This window comes from Artemia sp. Qi Xiang Cuo, chromosome 5 (genome assembly GCF_049724085.1).
Source record: "Artemia sp. Qi Xiang Cuo chromosome 5, ASM4972408v1, whole genome shotgun sequence".
Classification (NCBI taxonomy): domain Eukaryota; kingdom Metazoa; phylum Arthropoda; class Branchiopoda; order Anostraca; family Artemiidae; genus Artemia; species Artemia sp. Qi Xiang Cuo.
This window is the reverse complement of record NC_142798.1, coordinates 54,286,527-54,307,566: the sequence shown is the minus strand read 5'-3', so window position 1 is coordinate 54,307,566 and position 21,040 is coordinate 54,286,527. Positions and strand designations below refer to the sequence as shown.

Genomic DNA, 21,040 nt, shown 5'->3' with positions numbered 1-21,040 from the left:
TCAGAGAACACGAACAATTGATTGTATTTTAAAAAATTATAGACCCTGAACTATTAGTATTTAAAATCCTAGCCTTGTAGGAAGTGTTTATTGCATGAACTATAATCTTTCATCACGTTTCTTCAAAGTTAGACTACATACTCAATATTATGCCACTTGAAGAGTTTTACGCAGGGGATATCAAAATTCGTATGTCTTTTGATACATACTGTGAGTATATTGAATATATCCAAGTTTATTATGTTAACCGATGCGCACGAATCTATTAACGCTTTGAAGTTAATGCTTGCGACGCTATATTTGTTCAATAAGGGTCTTGTATCATCATTATCACTAAAAGAAGGTACAATTACTGGGTGGGACCTATAAGAAATATTGGCCTCCAGGGTCCCGGTTAATTTTCTTGGGGGCCTAATTCGTTTCCCTGTGCGCTTATTTGATAAGTTGGGGTTTGACATTGGGGTTCAATGGGAAGTTCACCCTCCACTTCACTAGCATGTGAAATTCCCATTTGATTGACATTTGATTGTCTTGTTTGCCACGTATTATTGCGTGGGTTAAAGTTTCTTGTGCCGACAGCTAGCGGCATTTGTTCGTTTCGTATTGATTAGAAATTTCTTTCAGGTCCCGTCGGAAAAAAATTTCCCATTGAGTCGGGGGTGTGCCTGTTGTATCTATGTGGAGACAATTGTATTTAGTTATGTTTTTCACTATGGTGTAGAAGAGGTTGGTGTTTTACCAGCGCAGGCCGGGGTAATGTGGGTGTCTTAGGTAGCGAGGGGTGGGTCTTCGTAGCTTGTGAAGGATTCGTTGGAGTTGTACATACGACTCCTTGTTGGTACGAGTTGCGGTACGAGGGTAGACGTGGGGGGTTATTTCTATAGTTTCCTGTCCCATTTTCATTTGAGTTTGTTCTACTGAAAAAATGGTTATTAAAATTGGGGGTTACTGGTGTAAAGTTATTTCTAGTGCGGCATTCCCTGGCAATGTGTCCTTGTTTATTACATGCATAGCATATAATTGGAGGGTTTTGTACGTAGTTTGTTGGATTCGTGGGTACAAAACGTACTATTCTTTGTCTCGTAGGGGTTGGGGATCTATTTTGGGTTTTTTTAGGTGAGTTGTCTCTTGGAAAGAAATTTTGGGAAATTGCTCGTGATCGTCCCGGAGTTGAATTTTCTACGTTATTTATTCTTGACTTATTGTGGTTCGCCACAATTGAGTCAATTTCGATCAGTCTCTCCACTTCCTGGACTGCTAGGTCTAAAGTTTGGATATTTTTTGATATCAACATTCGGTACAGTGTGGGGCTTAATCCTTGCCTGAAAGCATTTAGTACGATTTTATCGTATAAGGGACCAAACTCTTTTCCGTACTTGGCATCAATGGCTACCATTACTTTGTGCAGTTATTCTCTAACATTTTGTGTTTCGTCGAAACAAACCGTACCATGCTTTAGTTTGTGTGTTGAACTGGTTTCAACGAATCTTTCTCGGAACGATTTTAGCAATTTTTCTATTGAGTCTATAAGAAGATTGTTATCTTCCCCTATGGTATTTTCAATTTGTTTTAGAAATGTTAGTGCTTGCCCCTGAAGTCTCATTAGCAACATTCTTACTAATGATTTCAAGTCTGTTTGAGTTACCTCTACAAATTGATTTAATTGGATAATAAATTCATCCACATCTGAGTCTCCGTTATATGGGGGTTGTTATTTTTATATTTCCAATGTTTTGGCTATGATTTTTTGCTTTAATAATTGTGCGTTTTGATCTGACGAAATATTGGTTTTTTTTTTTTTTTGGGGTTAGAATTTGGTACTGGTTTTTAGTTTTTTTATATTATTTAAAATTTATATTTTTTAATTAAGTGTCTTCTCTTTTGTACTATTTCCAGAGGATTTGGGCCTAAAAAAAATTTTACACTTGAAAATATGTAAAAAATATTACACTTTGAGGCATGCAAAGAGAGAAAAAAAAAATTTCTTGTGGGTAATATTTCTCAACAATTCTTCTCCTATTTTTTTTTTTTCAATGTTGTCCTTGTGTTTTTGCTCCTTTGAACAGGCCGCGCCAATTATAATGGGGGGGTTTTCTTTTGAAAATGTTCTACAGCCGATTGTGGTTAGTTAGAGCGAGTTCTAATGGGGTGGTTTTCAAAAAGAACTCATTCTCATATCTTTTTTGAGAATTTCCGATTAAACTATCCACTGGGAAATTTAGTTGAGCTCGTGGCTAGCGGTCTGCGAGTGGCTTACTCGAGTGGAGGCTGAACTTCCGGAAAGGGGAGCTTAATGTAGGAGTACATGTAGGGAGCCTATATTGATGGCCATACTGACTCGAAATCAGATTGATGAGTTTCAGTTTCCCTTAGGAGCGAGTGGAGCCACAAGGACTAACAAGCTTGAGAAATATCAACACAAGAGGATAAAATAAAATAATAGTGCGTTTATTGTTACTTACATAGTAATCGCAGAGTTCTTGGTTGTATCAACAAATTAACAACACAGGTTTCCAATACAAATTGTACTGAGACGAAATATCTCAAAGTTAGTACACTTCAAAAGTTTGTTACAGCACAATCATGATAAAAAAAATAGCTAGAAGACTGGTGTAAAACTCAAACTAAGACTCCAAATAGACTCCAAAAGGACTGGCTCAAAATTGTTAAGTTCTAACTATCTATCCTCTGCAACTATGCCCGAGGTTACGTTTAGGCGTTGCTAAAAGTATATTTTCTCAGTCCTTATTGGCTGCGCTATTGTCCTACATTACTAATGGACTGGCTTGCACCAATGAGCTACTCGGGTTTAATTACAGTTTATGAGTTTTAAGATGTCACTCTGGAATTTTTCTAGCAACTAAAAATTCTACACTGCAATATTTTGCTAACAGGTGTCGCTTAATTTATGACTTTTAAGCTATCACTTTGGGATTTTTAGAACGATCGAAGTTTTGTATTGTAATATTTTCCCAGCAGGGTGTCGCTTAATTTTAAGAGGACTTATATTTTATTTCTTTGAAAGTTGGTAAGTGATAATACTATTTAACTGCACTAATATACTCAGGTGTTAAACTTAGTCTCCAGAAGAATGCAATTAGCTTAAGCAAATATTTTACATCTCGAGTGACTACTTTTTTTTGCATTGTAAATCTTACTTTCTTGACAGTTTGGTATTTTCGAGTGCTTATTATTTGAACACAGGTGTTATCACCTGTCGTATAAGATTTGATCAAGCTAATATTCATTGGATACTTTGGAGACGGGGGGTCGGATTTACTTGTTGCATTTCCTGTGGGAAAGATTTTTTGTTTAATTAAATACGTTTATTTCTGTATTTTAAATTGAACACTTGATATTTGTTTGATTTATAGGTTACTTGAATTTTTGGAATTCACATTCTTGGGTGATGTTATTTTACTGGGGTAACTTTAATTGGGGAATTTTGATGTATATTTTTTTGATAATCCATCACATTACAAAGGTATTGAGGTGTAGCCTTCAAGGAATGTGTAGGTGAATGTTGAACTAAATCAAAACGAAATATGAGCATGTAGATTGTCGAGAGGGTGACACAGCAATATCTGACGAACGGCTTATATTATTAAGTTGGACCTTTTAGGCTAAGCTGTGGCAGATTTTGAACTAGGCAGAAGGCACTATGTGTATACTATTAATACTACTACACTACTACGATTGCTGTAACTAATGACACTAAGGGTATTAAGGTGAAACTTTTAGGGTACGTTCAGGGGGAGTTCTAATTAAATGAAAAACTATATGCTTGCGGGTTTTCCAAGGGGTATATAAGCAATATCATAGGCAGCACAGAGCTATCATAGGCAGCAATATCATAGAAACTTTTAAAGGAGCTAATTCGATTGAAGAAAAAAGTTCTAGTGCTCTTTTTAATAGTCAAAAGTGATTAGAGGGTAAACAGCCCTCCTCCTAAGCCCATTAATTTTCCAAACACATCAAATCAAAATTTTGTGATAGCCATTTTTTCAGCATAGTTGACCGGTCCAGTAACTATTTTTCTCAGGATGTTGGGTGTTTCAACCCCCAACAGCTATGCAATTTATCTATTATGCTTTAAAACTAAGTGAAAAGCAGTGTGTGTGTGCTGGTTATCAGTAAAACATCTCAACAACGTCCCGAGAACGAATAACGACTAAAGTTTCGGAGCTACTACTGTTACTACTTCTGTTCTTACAATTGAACTAAATCAGAAGAGTGTAACATGCATCCAGGTTGTCAAAGAGCATAAATACGATTTTTTGGAATGGCATTAAGTTTTATTTTGGTCTACTTGAGGAGGTATAAAACTAAATTAAACAATACTCTTACAGAAAAAAAACGAAAACATTTAAAATATTATTTTCTTTTTCCATGAAAAAGGCTATGTCAGTAAAAAACAAACAGAGAATAATAAAAAAAAATAACTTTGTCCAGAAAATAATTTTGTCAAAGGAAAGTAAAGTGCTCCATTAAGCGAAAAATGATATTCAGTGATCCAGGGACTGTTATCTTTCAAGGGGTGGCTCACATTCGCTGCAGTTGGTTTGAGGGTGGATTCTAGGGTAATCGGGGGCGCTGATAACAATTATTGGGGTGCAGAAGTTCGCAAGCATATACAACATAGTCATTTTAGCCTATAAAATCACATTTGGCATATAAGAATGTAATACCGCTCTTGATTTTTTTTTTACACGGTTAAATAAACTGAAAACCTTATAAACTTGACATATTCTGAATCCGAAGTACTTTCACCTGGTATTTTTTGTGTTTCCCCACAATCTTTATTTTTTTTGTTAAACTTTATTTAATTTTGAAAACAAAGTTTTTAAATATACTTTTTCTTAGTTTTTTCGGTTTTTCTGGAATTTTTGCCTACGTAAGTATATTTTTTATGCTTTATTTGAATTCTACTCGTTATTACGAGTCAAACCATTTACCTCTGTTTTAAAAATCTTAATCCTTGAGCAACTATTTTTTTTTCTAAATAACGTTATAGCTTTCAGAAATTATCCTACGCTGACCAAGTTAAAAAAAAAAATTTAACTGTTAAAAAAAAAGGAAAACGAATTAAACTGCACATCATTCGAACCGTCAGAATTGCCTTTACACTTGTTAATAAAAACAAAGTCGAGACTTGAATATGCAAGAATATATAAAAAGAAAATTTTCTCAATAGTGGCGTTTTACTCGAAATGTTTTCAAGACAACCTATAATTTTTATCTCACCAAACGATAGATCACTCATTTTTGAATCAAATCATATGTTTACATTCTATACAACTAATGTTTTTAACCAGGAAAAAAAGATGCCTCGTTCTGTGATCGCATACGCGAATTTGGTATATTTTTTTAGGCTTTATTTGAATTCTGCTCGTCATTACGAGTCAAACCCCGTGCCTCTTCAAAAAAATCTTAATTCTTGAGCAACTATTTATTTTTTCTGTAGTAGGAGATACCATCTGGATTACGTAGGCTCATATACGAGTCTCAAGGTGGCGAAGCCGTGTTAACATGTGGTGCAGAGGTGACTAAGGCATATTTAAGATACTATTTTCTTTAATTACCAGGATAGCAGGGGCCAATGATCCAATCGGTTAGATCGGGTCAACGGCCACTGATGTAATAGACGTTAGCTGCCATGATCAGCTGAAAGTAAGGTTTAGATGACTGCATTAGCAGTTTAATATCAAAACAAATAAAAAATCAAATATTTCAAACTGAACATGAAACGGTGATTCAAATTTCTTTTTCTTCTTCATTTTCGTTTTCGGACTCGTTATGATTCACATTGGAAAGTAGGCATTTTTGGGGGTCAGCTCCACATTTGTATGCGCTGTCACAGAAACCTATTTTGGAGCATTTGCAGCGCGAGCCGCACCTCGTCTTGTCACAGTTACAAAAAGAAAGTGATGCTAGCCCATGTGGCATCACAGTAACTAGGTCTGGCTTAAGTTCATGATCTTCATTTCCCCAGCCCATATCGGTAGCCTGAGGTAAATCAATACAGGACTTGTGGGTTTGGATCCAAATCAGTGACTGGAACATGCACCTGCTCAAATGAAGCAGAAACGACATATCAGTTGGTGGTAAACGCCGCAAATCCTCCAATCTTGGGTACAAATGTGCTCGAAGATCATTCAGACTATTGAAGTTAGTTGCACTTCTGCCATACACTGTAACCACAATCTGCTTACAGACGTTGACTAAACCATCACCTTACACAGATGATGGCTTCTCTGCAAGGGCTCGAACTTCATCACTTAAAGACCCCAACAAAGTTTCTGAAGACTTCGCAGCTCGAAAAAAGCGTACCTTTCTAATTCCATACAGAAAGCTTGTGGTGTCAAATCCACTCAAGCTATGGACAAGTGGCAAGGCGTTGCAAAATGTTACTCCTAGTTTTTATGCTGTCGTATGAATAGGTATGTAGTAGGATAGAAACTTAAACCAGAGCTGCTTGAGGCCGAGACTAGCAAGATACTGGAAGTAGTATACAGCTAGTAAGACGATATCAGTATCGTACTATAACAAGTTTGCTCTTTCGTCTTGCGGCAACTGCTGTGTGGTATAAAACCCGAGTCTCTGCTTCATCATGGCCAGACGAGAGATCATCATCCACAGAGCTTCCACGGGGCGAAACAGTAATAGCTCTACGTCGACTCTTGAAACCTCCAGTGAGATGAATCATCATACGGGTCGAAATTTTGTACTCTCAGACCTCAAAAAGAACTTCAAGAGTCGACCTTTGGCTGAGCGACTACTGAGAATCCTTTCCCAGAGTGTTACAACTTTGCTGGAAGAAGTGAACGGACTGGAAAAATTTCCTTTAGGATCTCCTCTTCCTTTTCGGCAGCCAGATGCTTCTTTGAGGTTGAACGAGTAGTCATCACGGGTTCTATCATCACTAAGACCGTCATACCTGTCACCAACCAAATGGATGGACTGACAAGCTTTGGGTAGGTTCCTAAGAATCCCATTGTAAAGTTTTATAAAATCTGCTAGCGTTTCATTTTGTTCTGGTCGATAACACCTCATAACACTCATGAAATCAACTATATAGTTAGATCGAGGAGAGTCTTCAAAAAGCGTATGTGGAATTATTTTTGGCCATGACTGTAAGCCAGTCTTGCAGAACGTAGTTCAAGGCTGTTGACTTGGTACCACTACGTAGCTGAGGCTCCCTACGACTTGATGATAATACTACAAGTGAGGCCAGATATGGCTATAGCTCGTACCTCAGCAGCTCACAGAGGTACGAAGTTTGTTTTGAATTTGCAAGACACAAAGCTCGTTTAAGCAGCTCAGTTTCACCAAAATAATTTTTTTGCTCTTTCTTTTTTCCTTTTTTGGCAACACAGGCGAAAGTTTGTACTATGCCAACTTATACTTTCGTGGATGTCCCTTCAAAATATGAACTCATGGCTTTGCAGCCAATTTCCTGGAAGTTCAGCAGACTATTTGCTACGGCTTCTGGAGGTGTATCCCCTGTCATAAAGTTGTGAAGCTCTGTTCTCGTCGTCTTGAATGGGTTTCCGAACAACTCTACCAAGTCTATAATCCGATTTCTGCCTTTTATTATCAAATTCGTAAACGCAGTGGTATCTTCATGATGTTTCATTGCCTCTTCATCCATATTCAGGTTTACTTTCAGCGTTCTGGTGACTGCTGCAAGAAAGGGGAGAGGAGCCAGATATCGATGCCTGGCGTTTTCATTCGTTGTCACACCAACGGTACCAGAAACTCCTCGATGACCTTTGATGTCCAGATTCACAGTCGACTCTAAAGCCAGATCGCATGCAATGCTGCGAAATGACTTGGTTGTATTACTAATAAGAAAATGTGTAATTACAAACTCTCTGTGAACTTCTGGTGCTTTTTCAGACAGGCGTATCATTTCTTCTAGGTATTTCTTCAAGTGCAGCTGCGGCGTATTTATTGTTCCCAGATGCGAAGAAAATCGGAATCATCTTTTTTTGTGGCGTTTAAGTGTGATCCCCAGTCCGCAGCTCTTTCAGCATAAAGATAGTCGTTTCCGGTAAGAATAAGATCTAAATAGTTGATTCAGAGGCTATGAATCCTTATGGCAGATCTGGACTCGTTGTACTTCGAGAAAAGTGGAGCAATACTGTCCAACGCATCTCATATCTGATTATATGCTTCAGAACTAGTTTCACTTTTGAAGCGTTCAGTTGCATCACTCAGGATTTGATGTTTGTTAACTGTAGAGGGCACTAAAACGAAGTAGGATGTTTCAAGCCAATTCTCAAATACCTCCCACCAGAGTGCGATCATTCCTTTGTAGACCTGGAAGTGAGCATGTAGTGCCTGGTACATGTTCTTTCCTAAAAGGATCTTATTCGCAGTACCTTCCCTGAGAATCTCTGCCGCAACAATAACTTATTTTAGTCCTGCTCCTTCCATGAGAGATCCAACCACTTTCAAATAGTTCATGAGCTTGTGAAAACCGCCCGATAAGAGAACTAGATTCGAGAATTATTTGGACTGGGACTTTCGATGGCCATAGCTTACTTCATAAACAGCTAGATCCTGACTGATGACCGTGTACTTGTTTCTAAGCTTCGCTGCTGTTTTTTGACAGATGCTAATGGCAGAGGTTACGACTTCATAAGATGTTGGTGAATAGGGATGCAAGGGTAAGTAACTACAGTTTTTTTTTGCTACACCAGAAAGGAACGATTCTTGCGCTGAAGGCTTTCCAACTGAGAGTTGGTTCTTCAAATTCCACTTCAAGAATTTTCGTAGGACACAACCTACAAAGCGCCCAGCAGAGGCACAGGTTCGGCACTGAGAATGGCATCGGAGTCTCGTAACTATTTTCAAACAAAAAAGTAAGGAAGCAGAGTCACAAGGTCGCGTTTTCCTGAGGATTTTAACCATCAAGGCATGTTATCTAGCATAAAAGCCAAGAGGGTTGTCGGTTACCATCTGTCGGGTTCTTTTCCGGGGAATCCTCCCGAAACTTCAGCCCGACACACCAGTCACATCAACAGTTCTTCCGAAGTCTACAGTAGACGTGGACGAGCAACCTGTAGAAAAAACAAATCCTAATTTAAAATCAGAATTCATCACAAAAATGTACAGTTAAAGTAAAACTCCGATATTAAAACTGCATTAATTTAGAATTGGGATATAAACCAGTACCAAGTTGTGGAACCCTTGGTCAGACGGAAAGGGGAAACGGATCAATCCGAATTTTGGAAGAAAACACAGAAATGGTAACACAAGAATGAAAACCAGACAATGAAAACACAACAATGAAAGAACATTACTAGGTTAGAAAGCATGGTGTACCTCACGCAAGACAACTGACATCCCCCTAAAATCGTTGTTGCTGGAAACCTTACCTTTAGCTAGATCAGATAAATATCCTAAATCCTTTACTTTTATGTTGTAACTTTCGCTGCTTTATGCAATTAAAACACGATATGTAAGATGCTCAGGTTTTTTTTTATTGCTATGGAAACCAAAGTCGCAAAACGAGGCATCTGTTGTTTTTTTTTATGGTTAAAAATATTATATGTATAAAATGTAAATACATGATTTGATCAAAAAAAGAGTGATATATCGTTCGGTAAGATAAAAATGATAGGTTGTATTGAAAATATTTCGAGTAAAATGCCACTATTTAGAAAATTTTCTTTCTTAAGGGGGAAGGAATTTTCTTGTTCAAACGATTATATGTTCTTTCAAGTATCGACTTTGCTTTTGTTGACAGCGAGTTAAAGATATGCTGAAGGTTTAAATGATGTGCAGTTTCATTCGTTTTCATTTTTTTTTAGCAGCTAAACTAAATTAAAAAAAACTTGGTCATTGTAGGCTAATTTATGAAAGCTATGACGTTATTTAGAAATTATAAATAGTTATAAAAAGTCACTCAAGAATTAAAAATTTTTGGAAAAGAGGCACATGGTTTGATTTGTAATTACGAGCATAATTCAAATAAAGCATAAAAAAATACCTATGTAGGCAAAAATTTCAGAAAAACCGAAAACACTAAGAAAAAGTATATTAAAAAACCTTGTTTCCACAATTAAATAGGGGTTAACTAAAATATAAAGGTTGTGGGGAAAAACAAAAAATACCAGGTGAAAGTACTCTTTCGTAGGATTTAGAATATGTCCAGCTTATAGTTTTTGCAGTTTATTTTACCATGTAAAAAAAATCAAGAGCGGTATGACGTCGCTAAAGGCTAAATGTGGCTTTATAGGCTAAAGTGACCATTTTCTACGTGCACCCTGTGTGCACACGCAGGGTGCACGCATGTGCACCCTGATATTCGTTGTAAGCGCCCCCAATTACCCTAAAAACCATCTGCAGCTGATGTGAGCCACCCCTTCCCTTTTTTTGAACGATAGCAAGCCTTGGATCACTGACTATGAGAAGTAAAGTCAAATAATCTTCTAAGTGTAGAACTACCGCAAATCAATAAATAAATGAAGCCCAAAAACGAACAGAAATTACAATAAATAACCGAGTAAAATTCTGAACGAGCAGAAATTAGCATGAGCAGGGCTGACGCTCCCTATGCTTTCCGAAGACCAAAACATAATTTGCGCTTTACTGAAAACAAAATACATTTAAATGTTTTCACTTTTTAACTTTAATTAATCTAATGTTGCTAAGACTTAAATATCATATAATCAAATAATCATATAATATCATAATATTAAATAAGGAATAAATATCAGTATATGTACATTAGGTAAGGTTTCCAGCAACAACGATTTTAGGGGGATGTCAGTTGTCTTGCGTGAGGTACACCATGCTTTCTAACCTAGTAATGTTCTTTCATTGTTGTGTTTTCATTGTCTGGTTTTCATTCTTGTGTTACAATTGTTGTGTTTTCTTCTGACATTCAGTTTGTTCCGTTTCCCGTTTCCTTCTGACCGAGGGGTTCAACAACTTGGGACTGATGTACATTCCATGTCCAAATTAATCCAGATTTAATATCGGATTTTTACTTTTATTGCAAACTTTTGTGATGAATTCTGATTTTAAATTAGGATTTGTTTTTTCTACAGGTTGCTCGTCCACGTCTACTGTAGACTTCGGAAGAACATGACTGGTGTGTCGAGTGGAAGTTTCGGGATGATTTCCCGGAAAAGAACCCGACAGATGGTAACCGACAACTCTCTTGGCACTCAAGCTAGTGAACATACCTGGAAGGTTAAAATCCTCAGGAAAACGCGACCTTGTGACTCTGCTTCCTTACTTTTTTGTTTGAAAATAGTTACGAGACTCCGATGCCATTCTCAGTGCCGAACCTGGACCTCTGCTGGGCGCTTTGTAGGTTGTGTCCTACGAAAATTCTTGAAGTGGAATTTGAAGAACCATCTCCCAGTTGGAAAGCCTTCAGCGCAAGAATCGTTCCTTTCTGGTGTAGCAAAAAAACTTTAGTTACTTACCCTTGCATTCCTATTCACCAACATCCTGTGAAGTCGTAACCTCTGCCATTAGCATCTGTTAAAAAAACAGCAGCAAAGCTTGGAAACAAGTACACAGTCATCAGTCAGGATCTAGCTGTTTATGAAGTAGGCTATGGCCTTCGAAAGTCCCACCCCGAAAAATTCTCTAATCTAGTTCTCTTATTGGGTGGTTTTCACAAGCTCATAAATATTTTGACAGTGGTTAGATCTCCTATAGAGGGAACAGGACTGAAAGAAGTCATTGTTGGGATAGAGCTTCTGAGGGAAGGTACTGCGAATAAAATCCTTTTAGGAAAGAACATGTACCAGGCACTCATGCTCACTTCCAGGTCTACGAAGGAATGAACTCACTCTGGTGGGAGGCATTTAAGAATTGGCTTGAAACATCCTGCTTCGTTTTAGTGCCTTCTACAGTCAATTAACTTCGAATCCTGAGTGATGCAATTGAAATCTTCAAAAGTGAAATTAGTTCTGAAGCATGTAAACAGATAGGAGATACGTTGGACAGTATTGCTTCGCTTTTCTCGAAGTACAACGAGCCCAGATCTACCATAGAGATTCATAGCCTCTGGATCAACTATTTAGATCTTATCCGTACCGGAAACGACTATCTTTATGCTGAAAGAGCTGCGGACTGGGGATCACACTTAAACGCCACAAAAGAGATGATTCCGATTTTCTTCGCATCTGGAAACCATAAATACTCCGCATCTGCACTTAACTACCTAGAAGAAATGATACGCCTACCTGAAAAAGCACCAGAAGTTCACAGAGAGTTTGTAAGTGGCAATTTTGTTGTTAGGAAAACAACCAAGTCGTTTTGCAGCATTGCATGCGATCTGGCTTTAGAGTCGACTGTGAATCTGGACATCAAAGGTCATCGAGGAGTTTGTGGTATCGTTGGTGCGACAACGAACGAAAATGCCTGGGATCGATATCTGACTACTCTCCCCTTTCTTGCAGCAGTCACCAGAATGCTGAGAGCAAACCTGAATATGGCTGACGAGGCAATGAAACATCATGAAGATACTACTGCGTTTACGAATCTGACAATAAAAGGCAGAATCGGATTATAGACTTGGTAGAGTTGTTCGAAAACCCATTAAAGACGACGAGAACAGAGCTTCACAACTTTATGACAGGGGATACACCTCCAGAAGCCGTAGCAAATAGTCTGCTGAACTTCCAGGAAATTGGCTGCGAAGCCATGAGCTTGTATCTTGAAGGGACATCCACGAAAGTAAAAGTTGGCATAGTACAAACTTTCGCCTGTGTTGCCAAAAAATGAAAAAAGAAAGAGCAAAAAAAAATTTTGGGGGAAACTGAGCTGCTTAAACGAGCTTTGTGTCTTGCAAATTCAACACAAACTTCGTACCTCTGTGAGCTGCTGAAGTACTAGCTACATCCATATCTGGCCTCACTTGCAGTATTATCATCAAGTCGTAGGGAGCCTCAGTTACGTAGTGTTACAAAGTCAACAGCCTTGAACTACGTTCTGCAAGACTGGCTTGCAGTCATGGCCAAAAATAATTCCACATACGCTTTTTGAAGACTCCTCGATCTGACTATATAGTTGATGTCATGAGTGTCATAAGGTGTTATCGACCAGAACAAAATGAGACGTTAGCACTGGAGTGGGTTGGGAGATGTTTTTTTTCTATAGATGTGGCTTATGAGTTTATGTATGTTTGGCTCACATGTTTCTTTGGAGAGACTATTTGCAAAGTTACTCCGGTAATTATATTTAGCATTTATTATAGTCTTTTTGAGGTTAGCCTCAGCTTGCAATTTATTTAGATACGTTGCAGGAGAGGTTTTTTAGATATGAACTCCTAGCTGCCTTTTTGTTCTCCATTTATTTTGGCACTCATTTGACCACCATGTTTTAGGAGTGTGTTTAGGGATTGTTTTTCTGGTTGTTGTCTGGGGGATATCATGATTAGCTGTATGTGTTAGCATGGATGCCAGAACATGCAAAACAGCATGTGTGTCAGCTGTTACAGTTGAAATATATGATCCCTGGGTGAGACTTATAATTTTATCACTAAGCTTATTCTTGAACATAGTCTTATTTGCTTTAGTTTTAATATATTTAGGGAAATGTGGCTGAATTTTAGTAGGTTCATTTATTGAGTAAACTATGGCAAAGTGGTTTGTGCAGAGGTTATCAATTTTCTTTATATAAGCATTATTTAAAATATTTGTTGATACAATATTTGTAGGTCAATTGCGGAAAAATTACCATTTTTGGGGTTAAAATACGCATTTAAAATTGGAGGGGTAGCAATTGCTAATTCAGTATTATCAGATGTCAAACGTTCAATAAACTTACCAGCTTTATTTGCTGGCTTACCCCCCCCCCCCCAAAGGCCGTGGGCAGATGGATAAGGTATAGCTTTCTCTGCAGCTATCTGGAAAGTTAGTACTCGTTTTTTTGTACGCAGGGCATAATGTTTTATCTGAATAATCATGGGGGTCTTAGCAGTTTATGCATGTTGGCTGATCATTTTTACAACTTAGCATTCGTTTTGGATGGGAGTTTTTACATTTACTACAGGTCTGTAAAGTTTCAGTCCATTTGTTTATTGAGTGCCCCAGTTGTTGAGTGACATTGGATTAGTTTTGGCTTGTAGGGTTTGTGAGGTTTTATTTGTCCAAAGAGGAAAATCTGGCCTTGGATATTGCTTTTTTCTTTAAGTGTGAATAGGAAAGACTTGCTTGACTTTTGGCTATTAGCGTCTGGTTTTGTCAGTTCGGTGAAGTCTGCAACTGGGATTGGATTGCCAGTTCTGTCTGTCTGTCATCATTCGTATTCCTGTTAAATCTAGTAGGATACACTGTTCGTGAATTAAATTGGTACATGTTTTGTTGCGTATTTGGGTTGGGGAACCGATAATTATTTTTGTTGGTTGGGGAAAGGTTTTGTGTATTCCAATCCTTGTTGGTAGGGGTTACGGAACGCTAGGAGGCGTGGGGGATTACTTCTATAACTTCCTGACCCATTGTCATTTAAGTTTGTTCTCCCGAACAAACGGTTATTAAAACTGGGGGGTTGCTGGTGTATAGTTGTTTCTAGTACGGCATTCCCTGGCAATGTGTCCTTGTTTATTACATGCATAGCATATAATTGGCGGGTTATTTACGTAGTTTGCCGTGTTCGTGGGTACGAAACGTACTATTCTTTGCCTGGTAGGGGTTGAGGATCTGTTTTGGTTCGGTTTTGGTGAATTATCTCTCGACAGAAATGCGGGTGAAATTCCTCTTGATCGTCCCGGAGTTGACTCTCCCACATTATTTATTCTTGACTTATTGTGATTTGCCACAATCGTGTCAATTTCGACCATTCTCTCTACTTCCTGAACTGCCAGTTCTAATGTTTGAATTTGATATTAACATTCGGTACAGTTTGGGGCTCAATCCTTGCAAGAAAGCATTTAGTGCAATTTTATCATATAAGGGACCAGATTCTTTTCCATATTTAGCCTCTTTGGATACCATTACTTTGTGTAGATATTCCCTAACATTTTGGGTTTCGTCGAAACATAGAGTTCCGTGCTTTAATTTGTGTGTTGAACTGCTCTCAACAAATCTTTCTCAGAACGCTTTTAGCAATGTTTCTATGGAGTTTATTGGAAGGTTGTTATCTTCCCCTATGGTGTTCTCTATTTGTTTTAAAAATGTTAATGCTTGCCCTTTTAGTCTCATTAACAACATTCCTACTAATGTTTTTAGGTCCGTTTGAGTTACATTTACGAATTGGTTTAATTAGATACTAAATTCATCTACGTCTGAGTCTCCGTTATATGAGGGACAGGATTTTGAATTTTGCACTGTTTTGGCAATAAGTTTTTGTTTAAGCAGTTGTTCGTTTGGATCTAGCGACATATTGACTAGTGTTTTTTTCAAAAATAAATAGAATTCGGCACTGTTTTTTTTATATATATACGGCTTAAATTTGATACCTTCAACTTTCTCTTATCTTATGAGGGGATTCTATATGTATATGTATTTTTTTTTCTTTTAGGGAGTATACTATCTTAAGGGGACTTAGGCCTAACAAAATATTGCACTTTCTCTATGCGTAGTATTTCTCAATGATCTTATTTAAGTAGCAAATTTTGTCCTTGGGTTTTGCTCCTTTAAACAGTGCCGCGCCAATTGTAATGGGGGGGGGTTTTCTTTATATACTATTGGTAATGTTTTTGATACCATAGTTTGCGGGGGAGCCTCGTGTAGCGGGGAATTAAATCAGCGGTTCACATGGGGAGCATCTATTGATGGCCATACTGAGTTGAATTCAGATTGAAAGGATTCAGATTCCTTAGGGAGCGGTTGGAGCCACAAGGACTAATTATCTTGAGAAATATTAACATAAAGAGACAAAATTAAGAAAGTAATGGATTTATTTTTACTCACATTAGTGGTACAAAGCTGTTACAGGAATATCAATAATATACGAACATCACTTCACAGTCATGGACACTAGGGCAATGTTATAGACTGGGGCATGTACAATGCAATAATCAGAGCACTTACATTCAAATTGTTTTCAAAGAGTCACTGTAAACTGGCTAAGGACTGGTTCTAGACTAGTACTGGATTCTTTCTCCACTGCTTCTCTACTGCCTCAAAATTCCTCAGTTCTAACCAAGTATACTGTCCACCTTCGCCCGAGGTTACACTCAGGCGTTGCTAAGAGTATGTTACTTGTATTCGTATTGGACCGGAAGTACCCGAGCGTATGTTATCTGTATCCCTATTGGACTGAGAGAATACAATACAAGTTGTGTATAATACAATTTGATTACATTGTACAACATAAATTCTGTTTTTGAAAAATGCAACTTAATTTTGCTAGAATGTATTGTATCTTTTGTGGTATGCCAAATTTCATCTTAAAAATACAGCTTTGTATTATTACCAACAATACAGTTTTTTAATTACATTTTGATTATCTTTTGTGGTCTGCTAAATTCTAACTTGAAAAATACTTTGAACAATTTAACTTAATTTCGCTAGAATACATTGTATCTTCGTGATCTTTTATCTACATAATTCTATCTTTGAATTTTCTACCACCTGTGCCGCGATGTTTTAATTTAATATTGACGGTTCAGTGATTATGATTTTAATTAATTGTTTATGGGAAAGATTTTATAAAAGATTTTGTATACTAAGTACTGTTTAAGATTAATGGCTAAGTGATTATGATTTTAATTAAATGTTACGTTTGTTTTGAAATAATTTTGAAATTGGACGATTAAGCTTTACTCGATCTGTGGGTTACTTGAATTTTAAGGCTCCCATTTCGGGTGATTTTATTTTACAAGGGTAACTTTAATTTGGAAGATTTGAGGGTTTGAATTGGATTCCGTTACAAAAATATAGTCAAGAAAAAGGGTAAAATATAATTTTTTTATTACCCCGCATGTTAGATTCATAGTTTGGAACATTATTGTCCTGCTCCATCAACACAGAAGTTTTGGCAGATTTTTTTCTGCTATGGTGTGCATACACTATTACAGTTGGTCTTGTAGGTGGTGGTGATAATGTTCTTGTTTCAACGAAACTTGATAATTTTGAACGCTTTACCAATTTTTCTCCAGAAATCTCCTTAAATAAAAAATATAGTTCAGTTTTACTAATAATTGTATTCTTAATAAGTTGGACGTCCCCCCCCCCCCCAACTCCCATCCCTCCTTAACATTTACATTTATGTAAAAACATCTAATTAATTAGCCTCCCCCCGGTATCTGTTGGAATGTGAAAAACAACACTTTTTCATGCTCTAATTAAAACAAAATTGAATTGGCACTTCGGAATTTTAAAAGAGGAAATCTTTTAAAAGTCATTCTCCAACGAGGCTACCTATTCATAGACTACGGGGTGTACAAATATTTGGCATTGCGCTCAGCTCAAACAAAGACATCATGTAATTAAGATGCGACGGAGTTTGACAATCGGATGTTTTTTTAAAATTCTATCATTAAGTGAATACAGTTGTTTTTGTTTTTGGATAATAACGAGTTATCAAAGTTGGAAGAAGTTAATTACTTAGAATTTAATAGAAGTTAATTAATATACTATCTGATATTAACCTAAAACGGAAGTAAGTTGAAATAAATATTTTTTAACAGTCCTTGAACATTACGAGATAGCCGTATCTCTAAATTAAGGATCTATAAACCCATTTGTGGGTATCATTTTTTCAGAATAATTTTTTTTTGTAGAAATATAACTGTTAGACTTTCGAAACACAGCATCTTTCGAAAATATTTGAAAGGAGAAATATCTTGATTGACTATTTAGAATGTGTTTAATTATATAAAATAAACTTACATCGAAGAATTGATTAACGCCGTTGGTCTTGACGCCTAAAATTGAATTAATCCGACAAAACAGGAAATTTGAAATCTTAAATTTTATTCAAAGTTGAACTCTAAAACTACAACTTAAATAATCTTAAAAAAGAAAAAAAAATTATAGCGGCACTATTTGCTAAAGTGCTGTCCATACTAAAAGCAGTGCTTTGGCACTCTCCAAAAAATGCTCCGTTTTCAAAAACAAAAGTAAATCATCTTTATATTTTAATATTAATCATTTTCAAACATTATTCAATGAAATATAGTTTTTCTTGTTACATTAGAAAATATAGTCAAGAAAAAGGGTAAAATATATTTTCTTTTTATTACCCCGCATGTTAGATTCATAGTTTGGAACATTATTGTCCTGCTCCGTCCACACAAGAGTTTTGGCAGATTTTTGTCTGCTATGGTGTGCATACACTATTACAGTTGGTCTTGAAGGTGGTGGTGATAATGTTCCTGTTTCAACGAAACTTGATAATTTTGAACGCTTTAACAAGGTTTCTCCAGAAATCTCCTTAAATAAAAAGTATATTTCAGTTTTACTAATAATTGTATTCTTAATAAGTTGGACGCCCCCCCCCAACTTCCACCCCTCCTTAACATTTACATTTATGTAAAAGAATCTAATTAATTAGCCCCCCTGGTATCTGTTGGAATGTGGAAAAACAACTCTTTTTCATGCCATAATTAAAACAAAATGGAATTGGCACTTCGGAATTTTTAAAGAAAAAATCGTATAAAAGTCTATCTCCAACGAGGCTACCTATTCATAGACTACGGGGTGTACGAATATTTGGCATTGCGCTTAGCTCAAACAAAGACATCATGTAATTAAGATGTGACGGAGTTTGACAATCGGATGTTTTTTTTTAAATTGTATGATTATGTGAAATACAGTTGTTTTTGTTTTTGGATAATAACGAGTTATCAAAGTTGAAAGAAGTTAATTACTTAGAATTTAATAGAAGTTTATTAATATACTATCTGATATTAACCCAAAACAGAAGTAAGTTGAAATAAAGATTTTTTAGCAGTCCTTAAACATTACGAGATAGCCATATCTCTAAATTAAGGATCTATAAACCCATTTGTGGGTATCATTTTTTCAGAATAAACTTTCTTTTTGTAGAAACATAACTCTTAGACTTTCGAAATACAGCATCTTTCGAAAATATTTGAAGGGAGAAATATCTTGATTGATTATTTAGAATGTGTTTAATTATATAAAATAAACTTACATCGAAGAATTGATTAACGCCATTCTAAGTTTCCATAATGTCAACTTTATATTGTTAAAACAATAACTGAAATAGAACTGCTACAATATTACAGATATAGACTATATTTATATATTTGAATTTTAAAGGAAACTTTATTAAAAATAGAATTTCTGACACATTCCACCTAACACTTTGGTATACAATATTCGTAGTAAGTCCTTATTTGGAACCCCTTTCGCAGTATAGAGGTGTTGCTCTGGCTCGACTCCAATTGTCTCCCAAATAAGGAGCCCCCCCCTGTGGTATAGGGTCTCTTACTACTCTTAACTTTTCTCGAACATTCTTTTAATCCAAGTGATTAACAGTGAGACCTTAAACCGCCAAAAATTGAATTAATCCGACAAAACAGGAAATTTGAAATATTAAATTTTATTCAAAGTTTAACTCTAAAACTACAACTTAAATAGTCTTGCTTACACCATATCTGGTGCAAGAACCTCAAGGAAAACCTTAAGGGAAGCTGATTTCTATATCTCATTCCAGGTCTGAATGTCCTGATCTTACAACCTATATGCCACTACTTTGACTATTCCATACCTCTTTTGCTATTCTCTGAAGTTAATTTTCTTCATTAAAATAGTCAGGAATAACAATTTTTATACTCACTATAGCACTCTTTTATTTCAATCATCGCACCAAAACTAAACGCCAAGGTAAAGTTTATGGCAATGGACTTTACAGCTCCTGCTGGTGGTGCTTATCTACGCGTCATGACCTTTCAGCCAGAAAGGGCAATGGACAATCTAATGGAGTAGCCATAGTTTGAACACCCTTTCTGTTTACCTTCCCTATATTTCTCCAGGTACCCATTTAGAGCTGGGTCGACTCTGGCTAAGCATACAGAATCACGTCACTGACCTCCGTTCCAAACCAAATAACCAATGACCCCAGGATATGGGCCCCAGACCTCAAGGACAAAGGATTTCAATCTAGCGTGCTATCCACTCGACTAGTGGTTAAAAATTGTACTAATCAACCTTTTTGAATTTCAGAGCTCCAATTAAAAGAAGCTAGAATTACCATTATCTTGATTTCAGAGCTCTTTAAAAGTTGTTCAAGACAATTACAATTGATGTTTCTTACGACAACGAAAATTAACTGTTAAACTTTACAATCAGATCTTTTAAATTAGCTAATTTTCTTATGAAGTAAATACAGAAATTAAAAACTAAAACGAAAACAAATTACCCAGAATTAGTAGAAGGAGGTAGCCCCTGAAAATTTTCTACTATATTATGATAAATTGGGCACTCTACAGAAAGCACAGAAAACATATAAAATCAAAATTTAGATCTTCGAGCCTTACAGTTAACAGGAGTATCATATTCATAGTAGTGGTAATAAAAACCAACAGGGGTGAAAATAAGAAAAAAACGTAACAAACAAGGAAAGACCTCCAAAAGATTTCAAATATAATGCTTTCAAAACAATAATAATTACTAAACCTAAATCCATAGCCTCATAGCTCATATTAACTAACAAACTGAAGAATTTGTAAAAATTAACTCAGTCAGGCCAGCATTCATTTTTCTAATTTTTTTTCTATTTTTACAATTAGCAGAGTAAGCTGTAATTTTCTGAAACTGCCAAGAGCTACTGCTAGTTAGTACTATAACGCTGTAATTATAATACCACACATCTGTTTTCACTCTCATTATTACTCTGCAAGTAACGAAACGATAAGCACTAAGACAAGGCTCAACTGATCAGAGTGTCAGTGATTTAAGTGTATTTTCAGCAGGACTCAAAAGGTTTTAATTTCCCTATCCCAAAAAAGATATTTGCTTCACAAATTTAAACAAATTTGACGCATTCAACGAATAGAAATTCTGGCAATCAAGGGAAAACTACATACACATGACTTGCTCCAATAGTAATCTAAACTCTAAAGAATTAAAAGGTGACGATAATTAGAATATCAAAAGAA

At 36.4% G+C, this 21,040-nt stretch overlaps 1 protein-coding gene across 1 annotated transcript in view; it reads right to left on the bottom strand.

Annotated features, from left to right (window-relative positions):
* Positions 1 to 18,279: 18,279 nt before the first annotated feature.
* LOC148952276 (zygote arrest protein 1-like) overlaps positions 18,280 to 21,040 on the bottom strand; it is a 208,617-nt gene continuing 205,856 nt past the window's right edge. The window contains exon 6 of the mRNA XM_089089720.1: positions 18,280 to 18,347. Within this exon, the coding sequence (XP_088945846.1) occupies positions 18,295 to 18,347 (53 nt within the window). The 3' untranslated portion in view covers positions 18,280 to 18,294. The remainder of the gene's footprint in view (positions 18,348 to 21,040) is intronic.